General features: G+C 40.8%; 1 protein-coding gene across 1 annotated transcript; it reads left to right on the top strand.

The window, feature by feature from the left end:
* LOC124411065 (cytochrome P450 9e2-like) lies at positions 1 to 1,815 on the top strand. Its single transcript, XM_046889924.1, has one exon. The coding sequence runs from the start codon at positions 83 to 85 to the stop codon at positions 1,604 to 1,606; it is 1,524 nt and encodes a 507-aa protein (XP_046745880.1). The 5' UTR covers positions 1 to 82; the 3' UTR covers positions 1,607 to 1,815.
* The last annotated feature ends 11,853 nt before the right edge of the window (positions 1,816 to 13,668 follow it).

Below are 13,668 nucleotides of genomic sequence, written 5' to 3'. Positions count from 1 at the left end.
TGTAGTATTGCTGGAGTGTTAATCAAGAAAAAATTCGTGCCCACATCTGGAATAGTGATTGAACGGACTTCGACAGAAGAACATGGATTTGTGGACAGTAATATTGACAGTAGTGGTGGGTGCATTTTGCGCGTATTTATTCTTCACTCGTAATCACAATTACTTCAAGAAACACGGTATCCCGTACGTGAAACCAAACCCGATTTTCGGTACGTTTACTGCAGCATTTTTTCAAACTAAAACGTTGTCCGAAGTGATTGAAGAATCGTATCAATCTCACCCGGAGGCCAAATATGTTGGCTGTTTTGACTTTAGAGATCCGGTAATTCTGCTGAAGGACCCAGAGCTGGTAAAATCCATCACGATTAAGAACTTCGACAGTTTTCCTAACCACCAGATGTTCGCAGACTCACCGACAGAACCGCTCTTCCAGAAAAACTTGTTTGCACTAACAGGCGAAGCGTGGCGAGACATGCGAACGCTTTTGAGCCCCGCGTTCACCTCCAGCAAGATGAAAATGATGTTCAAAACGATGTCGGAATGCGCGATAAACTTATCCGATTACTTAGTCAATTCTTACTCCCACCACGAGGCTTTGGATATGAAGGACGCGTTCGGGAGATACACCCTCGACGTTATAGCGTCAACGGCGTTCGGACTGAGCGTGAACTCACTGAAGGATCGTGAAAATGAATTTTACCGAGCGGGCAAGTCGGTGTCAGACTTCTCTGGTGTGAAAATGTTCAAATTCTTTTTCATGAAAAACTTTCCATGGCTTGCGAAGCTGTTCAATATCAAAATACTGGACCGTGCGGCAGAGGATTTTTTCACAAACGCTATAAAAACGACCATTGCAACAAGACAGGCGGAAGGAATCGTGAGGCCCGACATGATACAACTTATGATGCAATCAAAAGACAGGAATGAAAAATCCTCCCTGTCTATCGAGGATATGACTGCACAGGCTTTCGTTTTTTTCCTTGGAGGTTTCGACTCTCCCGCGACCACAATGAGTTTCGCAGCCCGACTTCTCGCTTCGAATCCGGAAGTTCAGAAGAAATTGCAGGCAGAGATTGACAGGGAACTCGAAAGAGGCGCGGGGGAAATTTCTTACGAAAATCTTCACGGGATGAAATATCTCGACGCTGTCGTCAGCGAAACGTTAAGGATGTTTCCGCCCTCTGTGATCATGGACAGGGTTGGAGAACAGAGCTTCACCCTTCCACCATCGTTGCCTGGACTCGAGCCATTGGAGATACAACCGGGTCGAAACGTCTGGATACCGTGTTACAGTTTTCATCACGACCCGAAGTATTTCCCGGACCCAGAGAAATTCGACCCAGAAAGGTTCAACGAGGAGAACAAGTCGAAAATATCTCCGTTCGTGTATTTCCCCTTTGGATTGGGACCCAGAATCTGTATAGCCACGCGTTTTGCTCTGATGGAAGTAAAGTTGGCTCTATTTCATCTTCTTGCTACATGCAACGTATCGCCATCGTCAAAAACTCAGCCGCGGATAGAATTGAGCACGAAAACGTTTGTGGTGGAACCCAAGGATGGCTTCTGGCTAAGAGTTGAACCGCGAATGAAGGAAGACCCTCTGTGATTGAGTAACAATTGGTTCAACAATTATGACGCGTACATGTATATAACGTAATTTTCTTTGAAAAGTAATTGTAGTTCAATAGCGTTGAAACCCAATTCAGCACGTATTGGAATTCCATGACGTTAGGCAGATCCATTGGCTCCTGTTCAATTCTATGACGTGAGCCAATGTCATAATTTAATGTACAAATAAATGAGTGTATACAGTCATGTGTTATCCTTCACAATATAGCGTAAATATACATTCACACTTAGGCAAGTGTTGTTTCATCTGCGTCTCAGTTGCAAATACTTTTAATTCCATTAATCATGCTTAAAGTACACTTGAAACAGTCGGAAATATTCAAACACCAGCGAGGATGGAGATTTCCCAGCCAGACACGGTACAATAATATTCATTACTAATTAATACTTTGCCGAAATACTTATTTCTTAGTGTATGGGCAGGTACGCGTCGTGTGTTTCGTGTCAGGTTTGACGGCCTCGTGACTCGGATACGGATCGCTGCTTGGTCCAGAGTCTGCGAGAATGTTTTCTGAGCCAGAGATGACGGAGGCAGATGCGATATTAGATGGAAGTGGATGAGCCTGGATGCCGAGGCAAAAATTTCCAAGTACTTCGAGTGGTTCAGGCCGTCAGAGAAGTAGGATCGTACCCTCGGCTAATTATCACATCACTCTTCTTATCCACCCTTGAGGTCTTTCACCCTTCGCAGTTTCGTCGCAAGGCTTTCGGGACGCTACTCTGCTGTGTCTCCAGTCAGAGTTCCAAATGCAGCCACTGTTGAGGGCTGATCACAAGACTGATCACCAGGTCGGTTCGCTCGTACTTCAGGTTCTCTGGCTTATCGTCAAACTCGGATTCAGAACTTGTTCGAAATATTTTCAAGACACACATTGCGAAATGTCTTTTTTGTACGAATGAGATTTTACTTGGATTTCAGTTTCATCCTGTCCCGACGCTACTTGTCCATCCATCAATTTTAAGAATTAGGTGCCTAAGTGTCTAAATTTGGAGAACAACACTCTAAGCATAGTCCGCAGATATGCGCCAGATAAAATGGTTAGTCAAAATCAGGAAGATTGTGGTGCCACGTTCGAGAAATTTCTAGTGGCATATGCGGGATCGACGTTCCTGCGCTCTGCTCGACTCCGAGCTTTGCCAAAGCGTGCTCAGGGTCGGATCACGCCGTTTCCAAGCCAACTCTACTTGTTTTGATTAAATAGGTGAGTATTTGCTAGGCGTAAGCCAGTTTTGGATCAGCAATTTGTTCGGTAAGAAACGGCGATACTTACCCAAAGTCAGATTTTTGTCCTTTAAATTTATTGTTGTGTGAATGTTTACCTCAGATTTATGCTATGTTCGATAAAACACGGTCATGGTAGAAGAACCATGTGCTAAATGTTGGCAAACTTGTATAGCGATATAGATATTTCGAAGAAATGGATTTTTCGATTCCGCCAAACGGATATCACGGCCCTGATCACGAGACTTGAGGCTGCTGGCAATAGCCTCGTTGCATTTCCGTGCCCAACTCACCGTCTCGTAGCACCAGTTTCCTTATACCAGGGAAATGCGGACTTTGTGAAACGTCATCGTATTTGAATGTAAATGCAATTTGATGCAGCGTTTCGTTTTATTCTGCGCCCAGATCTCGATCTGGTTCAACCTCTTAGGCGAAACTCGTCATGTGCAGAGAGTGTCGCCGATTTTTGCAGATGAAGAAGATATGCGAAAAAGAATTGCGAGTTCTCCTACAATCGATAATCAAGGCTGAGGGCAAAACCGGGGTCAGACTGTAAGATCTTTGAAAGAATGATGAGACTGTTTCATCGTCTTCCAATCGCGTCTAACGTGACCCGGGTTAACCTGCGGGTAGACAGAAATTTTTATAATTGGACTCCCAGGGGTTCAATTCTGCCAAGTGAATTATTCTTCCCCGAAGGTTTAAGGCAAGGCAGAGGATCCTGCGGTTTCCAACTTTCGTCTCAAACATTGAGGGTGAATAATTTGAGGTTGATTAGTGAGGTTTGCCGCGAGAAACAAGACCCCCGAGTCCTGCGGACTCGAGTTGTTTGAGGTCGTAAAGAATCAACGGCCTTTTGATCGGAAAGCCCAAAATTATTCCAAGTTTCGCCTGATTTTTTCCCTCTCCTCCCATTTTTTCTTCTTCCCACCCTTATGTTGTAGAAGCATGCCTGTCTATTCATCGAATAATTGTTCAAAGTTTGCAAGACTTCGGCAAATCCTTGCATGATACTTGCGTCGAGCAAACGAACGGTGGAAAATTTATGTTAGCCATGAGAAAATTGGTAAAAGTTAAATAAAAGCGCGAGCTCAGCATGCCGCGAATCACGAGGCAGGAGATTTTGAAACTCTGACTGAAACGATCTTCATATTTACGGTTACGCCGATAGCATAATTTAGATTGCTTTTTTTTTTTTTTCTTCTTTATCGTTCACTCAGTTTTTTTCCTCTCTCTAAACTCTGCAACCGCGTAATTCGTGAGAGGAATATAATAAATCGCAGAAAGAATTTGACCCATTCCAAGGTGACGTTGGCGCAAAAACTTGGCACTCAGAGGCTTGGCTTCCTTGGATTAATTCTCCCTCACCCAGGAAGTCAATTAACGAACAATTGACATTTTTCACTGGCGGGGTTTCGTTTCTCACTCAAGGCCAAACAGGTACAAAACCACCTACGCACGGCAATTGTAGGAACGGCGAAGATGACGGCTTGGCTCGATATTGCGTCGAGCCCAGCTGCTTGCCTTTCGGATATAATCGCTGACTGCGGCTGCAGGGTCGTTGGTTGGGTCCGCGTCCCAGAGCAAGCGCCAACCCCTGCGCTTTCCGACCCCCGGTGTGCGGTTAGCTTTACGGTTCGAGGCATTAATTTGCCATCCCTGCGAAGTTGAATAAAAACACACAACCCGCGTCGTCCCACAATAACTCGCCGATATTGATATTTCATTCGCGTTCTGGCGGGTATAACCATTCCACGATTCTCTCGGCTCATACCTGATTTTTCTTCGCCAATTTCGAAGTCTGCTATTGAATTTTTCCTTATTCAAGTCAAGTACAGAAATGATCACGCGACATTGTCAAAATCAATTACAGCTTGGAGAGAATTTGCTTTGGAATTAAGAATGAACAAGAATAATCGATTATTTTTTCACCGATTAATCGAGTGTAATCGATTATCTTTCAAACTCGGTCAATCGATTGCCTCGATTACCTTTCCCTTACAATCAGTTTTTGTTTTTTACTTCCATAAACGACGCGATAGAGTATCAATTTATGTGGTTAAAGTATCAATTATCATTATCATTGTCTTACTTAATAAGTACTTATTTAATATAAAAAGTACCACGTAAATAAATATTTTCACCTGAAATTGAAAAATATTTTGAATGAAAGTATAAATTATCGAAACACTTGTCCGCTAATAAGACTACGTACGGACGAAATTTTCATATGCACTGTTTAAAAAACATACGAAATAATCGGTTAATCGATTAATTTCTACCGATTCAACCAAGTCGTATTCAATTATTGTTTTGGACTTGATAAATCGATGCATCGATTATTTTTAGCGTATTATTAGCGGCCATCGCTATTTGGAATATGGTAGCGAATTTGACTTCCGATGAAAACAAAAACTCTGAATAGTTTATAAACAGCGGTATAATATTTTAAGGTAAGGTAGAGGAAGATGTTCCTTAGAAACACGTCAAAGATCGATAAACCAGCATCAGGAGACAAGTTAAGGGTAATTAGCCGCAGTTTAAGTTAATTGAATACATTTCCCTTAATTAAATGGCCCGACGGGGTTTCATAGAAATTACGTGTTTGTGGTTGAGAGCGAGATTTACGCTCGCCCAAAAAGCCGGAGGTCTTAAAAACGTTATCACCGGATGACCTCGGAATAAATTCGTCTTCTGCGGATGAAATTTGTAGGATTAACTGCAAAGATTTCGAAAACATTCTTACATTGTATACAAGAAAAAACGCATCTCGACTATTATTGCCATAGATATTGACTTAGTTTTAAAGAATTATCATGTGTAGATCATAAATTTTGTATGAAAAACAAAAACACTCTCGCGAACTCGCTTGCCGTGTTTCACGATATTTTCGCACGAGAAATGAAAATTTGTGAGCCACCGTGTATTCTGAGATTCGACCAACGCTTTACCGAGTACGAATATTGCTTGTCAAGTGAATAACAGCTCGGAGAATTGGAGAAGACGTATTTTCCTTTGTCAACTGCAGCCCCAAGCTATTTTTACTCCTATTCGTTTTACAGACATTTTTTCCCCTCTTCTTTCCTCGTCATTTTTTCTTCCTCCGCGCGTAAATAATTTTCGCACCGGAATTAAAGAAATTGAATAAACGGGGAACATCCAATATGGCGGTTTCTTTCATTGATAAATTTTTTCACGGAAGATTATAATTCATAATTCCCCGAAAACGTTTTAGATCTTTTGCTGACTGTGCGAGAGATCGTTAAAAGGACCCCTAAATCTCATTATTACAAATGCTCAAGCTCTAATTATGCAAGTGAAATATTTTTACTACCCTTATTTTAAAAAAATTGACAATTTTGCGATTCTTGAATGGTTTAAATATGCCTTAAAAGCCTGAACCCCCCCCCCCCCCCCCCCCCCCAAATCTAGTTCGCGTTCGGCGAAAATGTCGCTGACGGGAAAATTACCGGAAATGCAAGCTTGAAGTAAACATCGAAAAGCTTCTAATTTTTTCACGAGTACCAGAATAATCCGGCTTAGCGTAAATAAGGGTCTTTGGTATCGCATAAACGTGCGAACTGCGACGATATCCTCATCTCTGTGTTCATTTTAATTCGCAAATCCTTTGCAAGCATTCTGTTGTACCTACCCGGTATGGAAAAGTAATTTCAACAAGTGTCACTGCTTCTAACAATATTATCGTACATATATGGTTGTAACAGCACCGCCGCGCCGTGTGAAAGACCATCAGTAAACGTCACACACTGTCGGGATAAATTGTTCCAGAATAACGAGGAGGCGACTTTACCACCTGAGTCAATTTGTCTTTCATTGAAGACGATTCTTTTGTTGAAATCAGGCAAATCGCAACAACGAAATTTGCTAAGGTAAGGATTGCCATTTATGTTGAAACAAATGAAGAGCGTTCCTTCGCTTTCTTATTCTATGGATAATTGTTCGGCGGAACGTAGAACAGCAACGGAAAATAAACCGGAACGCTGAATACGGAACGGAAAAAAACTTGCGGAACCCGAATGCCTGGGGCTAAATTGGATCGTAAGCTTTGACTTGACATTCATTGTTCGAATTAAAAGTTATGAGCAGTTACGTGGCTACTCCTTTTAAACAAATGAAGGGAGTTCCTTCGGTTTCTTATATTATGGATAATTGTTCGGCGGAACGTGGAACTGGAACGTACAACGAACCGGAACGCTGAAAACGGAACGGAAAAAAACTTACGCAATCCGAATTACTGGGGCTAAATTGGATCGTAAGCTTTGACTTGACATTCATTGTTCGAATTGAAAGTTATGAGCAGTTACGTGGCCGAAATACGCAAGCGGTCGAGGAGGCGACGATAACTTGCGTTTAGCCGCTGCGTGATGTGTTTCGTATTAAAACGCCGGCCTGAAAAAGCTCGAGGAAATTGAATGGAGTGATGGTAATCCTCCAAATCGCGGACGGCTGACTGAGATTTTTTCCAACGCTGATCAAGATCGTGACGCGAGCCATGCATGCATTAATAGTCCCACAAATCATTGCGGCGAAGAAGAAGACCCTCCATATTCCCCAATGGAACCGTAAGCCTTTCCTCATGTAATATTCATTCGCGGATGCAACAACTGCTGACCCTGAAATTGAATCCATTACTTTACTTTGATCTCTCCCAACGGCGGGTAGCAAAACGACTTAAACGCGTATGACGGTGCATAATTTTCATCGTCTAGTCACGGGACTGTGATTCGCATTCTATGGTGGACATTAGCTTCGTTTGTTTCACTCCTTACACCGTTCAGCCTCTCGTTTGTAAAGTCAAAGCTCTGCGATCGGGCTGATGGGCAAAGAAAAAAATCGAAAGACAGTACTTTTTAGCTACGAATCCGAAAACTTGATCCAACGGTAATTCGATGACGCTGAATCGAATGGTAATGATAATTTTGCCATCAACCCCCGAGATTATTACAATCAAAAGGGTTTAACCGTTTAATTCTTAACCTAACAACTTTATCAAAAAATATGTCAAAGAAGAGTTGTTGAGGGCAAAAAAAAAATATGATAATTTTGGTGACGTTTGTTCTTGTTTTTGTACCCAAAAATTTTTGTTTGACATATTTTTTGATAAAGTTATTACGTACCGAATTAAACGGTTTAATCCCTTCTTTATAACGTCGCATTACCATTAGATCAAGTTTCCGGTTTCATACCTAAAAAGTACCACCTTTCATGCTTATTTACTGGGCTATGAAAGCAAAGTTGAAGCAAACGTCAGGGACCAGCAGCTCGAATAAGATAAGGATCGTCGTGCAAATACACAGTTTGCGTTGAGAGGCCACTCGCAGGTCCGCTTTTAGTTGATACGCAGTCTCCAATTTGCCCAGAAATAACCATGAATAGAAATGCAAAAATACCGGTCTTAAGATTCTCGGTAAAATTACCAAAAAATGCAGTAATTTTATCGTGAATTGACGTAAATTTTTTCATCTAATCTTATGTTGTGAAATCATGGTGACAATTTTTTCCAGTCATTTTACGATAAAAATACAGTCAATTTATAGGTTATGTTTACCACTCACATCTGTATCCACCGACAACCCGCTCCTCTATCCGGCTGCTATTCGTGGTGAAAATGAATAATTGCACGCCCGAAACCTTGATGCCTCATTACCCTTGTAAAAAGTACATGCATATCGTTTGTACACCGCGTTTAGTTGGAAGGGTTGAATCGAGGATGTGATGATATTCGGTGGTTGTTACGTTTGTTGGGTACTAGATTGCCTGATTACCCCTTCATTTAATGACACGGACTAATTGAGGTTGAATTTAATAAACTAGCCGCGGAAAGTACTGAAATTCCCATACGTTAACACTCTGGTTATTTATAAAGGCTTTATAGCCACGGGAACCCGCTTTAATTTCAGGGTCTGTCTGCCAAAGACTCGGCTGCAGGTATTTTGGCGCTTTGAATAACAAGTCAAGCAGTTACATTATTATTTTACTACGCAAGTCCGAGTGGAAAAAGAACTTCGGATTGCCCTGAAAGTATATGTAAACAAGAAAAGATCGCCGTTGGAGTAAGAAAAGTATTTTCTCAACGCTCCATGGTGCCACCGTACTCGCTAATTGGAAATTATTATTAACTTTTACTCAGAAATGATGGATTGTATTTTTTCGAAAATTGGACACATTTCGCAACTTTTATTTTTAGTAAAAAAATTGACGCCTAATTGCTGGAAAAATGTTCAATTAGCGCACTGCAGCGATCCAGTTTGAAAAGCACAACGGAATTGAAACAATTTCACATATCGTGGTTCAAGCTTGTTATTCCATCATGTGTATGTTACTTTACATTAACAATGGAATATTTTCAGCGAATATAGCGCCATTACTGTTTACGAATGGAAATACATAATGAACGTATCGCTGGTCACAAATAAAGAGCTCGAATTTTGTGCTGCAAATTTCATTGGTCGTTAACTGTGATTAAAAATATTACTAATTAGCGTTGTACATGAGGAATAAATTTTAACTTGTGACGTTCCGGCTGTTACTTACTCGAGTTCGAATTTAATAACCGAGTAAACGATCTGGAATTCGAGGAAATAAAATTCACTTTACCTGCTTCTGGCAGTAGAAGAATTACTGATTTTTAATTTTTCCTTCCTGAAGGTCAGCTGTTTGGATACACATTTTATGAATACAGTACATCTTGTTAAAAATGGAAGCAAATTACCTGTACCGAATATCTGATTTACTGAAAAGTAAACAGGAGGTATCTGCAACGCGTGTTGTAATTTTTTGTGCTTCGTCATCATTTTCCGTGACCTAAGCTAGAGGCAAAACCTTCCGGGCAGCGTACGAGTCTCTCATTCTCTCGAATCCAATAAGGGAAAGATACATCGAGGCAATTACCAGTTTAGACACCGTTCGCAAAACTGGTTCGCCGCAAATCAACAAACCCCATTCTGCAGCAGGCGGACACGTAAGTAATGTATGCCCAGGCAGGCAACCTGCTAGCGGAGTTCGTGCCACAAACGGAATACGAGGTGATCAGTTCCAGTCTATCTGATAAAATATTTTACTCAGGCAGCTGCTGATGTTGACCATTGTTTCCTAGGCTATTTGGGCTCGAACATAAATTATACAAAGCCGCGATCATTTTTTTTTGTAGACAATTTCAAAACCTGTCGAATGAGTACCCACAACGCTAGTCGGATTCCAATCCATAAGCGCATAGCGATGCATTTTGAAAAACAGAAAAAAATTCACAAATATAAGTGAACTCCTATTTTAGAACCTAACCAAAATCCTGATTTTTTTCCATTTTTCAGGCAAAAATATACTTAAACTTTGGAATGATGAAGATTTTTTGCGAACCCATAATTGTTTACCATTGTTATAAATAAATATATGGAAAAAAGGTGTTTTCGTGAATGTAATTCGTTAGTGGAGAAATTTGATAATAAACGTATACTAACAACGCTTGGAATTCATTGTTTGACGAACAGAGATCTCAGATTGACGATTAGATTTACAAATTTCAATGCATAAGGGTAATTTTCACGCTCCTTAGGGGTGCATATAGATAGTATTAAGGGTGGCATATATCCTCGGCCTAAAATCGTGGTGTCTTAAAATAAATATTCACATGAATCTCATTCAAGAACACTATCTCAAACAATGTTGATAGTTCACCCCGTTTAGACTTCATTTTCGGGGTTGTTTTTAGTTTCGATAAATCTTTTACATCAGATTCGCATTCGGAGTCGAAAAATACGTAGGAAACTTATAGCTGCCGTTTCCTGCCAAAAAAGAAAACTGAATTGTGTGACTGAAAGGGTTAAGATGGCCTTGCTATAGCAAAAGTTCCACAAAGCACCAACCAGATTGAACCCGATTGAATCCTGATTGCTAAGCGCCAATCAGATTGTTTCCCTCGTTGCTTATATGAGCGCCATTCTGGTGACTTGTCGAACCACTATTTCCTGCATTCGGTGGACACTTTTTCAGTTGGAAACCCATATGAGATACTTGTCTTCACTTCCACCCTCCATGCTTTCCCTGCTTCCGGATCCCGCCTAACCTAACATATCCTAAAGACTTGGAAATTCTGGCGAATCCAGGTCGTGAATGCTGGCAGAAGAAAAGTCAATTACGCTGTTTTTTTTTGATACCTGTAGTGGCTTGTTCAGAGAATAGATTCCGGCCTGAATGAAACACCGCAGGAATTGCATGTGTCAGAAACACCCTTTGGCCATCAACCGAGCTACCGTTCTATCAAAGCATTTTGTGGTTGGAATAATACTCTGGGATTCAATAGCATTTTGCATCAACTGCAGTAATACTTTGGTATAACGTGTGATGTGGTGAATGACAAGCCAGTAACTGGAGCGAAATTAACTTTTCATGCGATTATACAGAAACAAATACGAAAAGAAAAGACAAGAAATAAAAAAGGAACATCTTCAAGTATGCTGGGAAAATTTGGAATCGATCCCTACAGAAATCAGGAGCAATTACGAAAAATTTAAGGTGTTTATTTTTCTTCATTGGTGCAGTATAAGCATTAATTTACTTTTTCTTTACCTCTAATCATTTATCCATTTGTTTTGTACGATTTTTGCTCCTAAATATTCTCATGCAGGCTGACTCAACTCTCGTTACGGCTAATTCCTGCGCCCAAAGCTGCAAATTCATCGAAACAATTTAACTATTCCTGGCAGTGTTTATTCGAGCGTGTTATTGGCTCACTAACGACGCCATTTTATTGAGCTGTGATGTGTCGTGCGGACTGAAATGCGATTTCTTGTACCTTTCGAAATGGTCATACAATATCAAGGTAACCTTTTATTGCAGCCACAGACTTTTCCACGAACCTCCGTCTTACCTTCGACAAGGAAGGACAAGAAGTGAAAAACCATCGCAGAGAAGAAGAAGAATATGTTGTGGTAGGAAAATGCAGTACATAAAAATAACTCGGATAATCATCCAAAATGGTTAATTCTTGTTGTTCGAATAATCAGGGGAACGCGTAATGAAGTAACGCCAATATTTGATTTTTCGACGAGAAAACGACGACGCTCTACTAATTGTGAGCAAATGGATATATAACGATATGCGATTTTATTAAAAATTTTCCTCAATCAAAAGTTAGATCGTAATGAATGTAATTTTCGTGTCGCTGTTGGTATGATGGAAGAGCAAAAAATTAATCGTATATCAAGTTTGCTGCAAATATTTCATTCTTGTCAATTCGAGTCATGCAGGCTGAAAAAAAATCGAGCTTCGAATATCAGGTTTCCGCGGGTTTTACGAGAACGGGGTAGACAGCGGGTGAAATTTCCTGTATAAGGGGTGGGTACGCAGGAAGATAGTCCGGAAGTAAAAAGATTTCCTGTAAATAAAGATATACGATAGCTCGGAAGATTCAGCAGCAACTTGGGTAAGGGTTTTTATTACCCTAATAAGAATATATCGGTTCAGCCAGCGTCGGAAAGTTTATCTAGACAATAACCAGGAGATTTATTGTCGTAAATGCAAAACTATCCCGGGGCGTGACACCGGGTGCAATAATACACGGTGCACTAGCTATTATAGACCTTCTTCGCAAAACTTCAACAGGTACAACCGCTTCTGATGATGAAATAAGAATCGGCTAAGGAAACCGTTATGAGAAGATACCCAGCTTGCGCTGGTCTCCCCTGCTTAAAGCTTCTCAAGATTCTTTTCCGCTCGCAGCAACGAAACTATGTACAACTTGTAAAGAAATTTTTTCAGGTGTTTGAGCACAAAGTCACGTGACCGATTTAATAGTATTTACAAGAAGGCTTTCAATTTTTCTCTGAAACATTGGTTCGTTTTGAAATTTTTTTGCGAATCGATCGTGCTGATGTCAGGAAGTATGCTCTGGTCAGTTGGCATCGATAAATTATCATGAGAATTGAGGATTGAATGATTTGCAAAACATAACCTGAAAATCGTTTGTACAGCGAAATAAATATAGAGGTAAAATCTATACGATATTTATTCAGCCTTAGCTGACTAGAGTCAAGTTTTTGACAGTTGTACGGTGATTGTACGAAAAATTGTAAATCTATTCAAAGTTGTACTAAAGCATTATTTCGGTTCTTGTGAAAACCCTCGAATCATGACACCATTCTCAAAACACCTCTATATATTTTTTATATATATATAATATATATATACTCTATAGTTAGATAAACTCTATAGTTTTCTGTAGAAATAATCAAAGATTCTTCTGCGTCAAACAAACACAGATATACTTCGTAATATCAAATATCGACGATGTAGATATACCGATCATATCCAACGCATCTGCCAATTGCAACAACTTTCAAGTAGCAGAACAACGTGAAGATCCAAAGATCGTACAGTATTCCAACAGAATATAACGATACCTCGTTTCGCAATTGAGAAAAAATAACGTTTCAAAAACTTTTATCCGCACACCAATTTCACCACTCAGATGAAAATTTTTGATGCTGCGAATCCGGCTTGTTTTCCACAGCTAAATCGTATTTTGATATTTAATTTGTTGGCGGTACAAACTTTGCCGTCGAGCTCTTTGAGGCGGCGGAGGGTGGCTTCGCGGTGGTCGAGGTTGCGTCGGGTGATGGGGGGGAGAGGGTGACGTAGGGGGGGGGAGCACCGTGCGATTGGGGGTCGGCGGCCAACAGCGTGCGACTCGCGGTCTGCGGGTAGCAACGAAGACGGCCGAAGTGAGCCGGAAACGGGCGAAAATCGCGGCGGACCGCGGCTTAAGCAGCAGTCTTCGTTTAGCGGTTATAGCGCGTACA

Source organism: Diprion similis, chromosome 10, assembly GCF_021155765.1.
Source record: "Diprion similis isolate iyDipSimi1 chromosome 10, iyDipSimi1.1, whole genome shotgun sequence".
Classification (NCBI taxonomy): Eukaryota; Metazoa; Arthropoda; class Insecta; order Hymenoptera; family Diprionidae; genus Diprion; species Diprion similis.
This window is presented reverse-complemented; position numbering and strand designations above follow the sequence as displayed.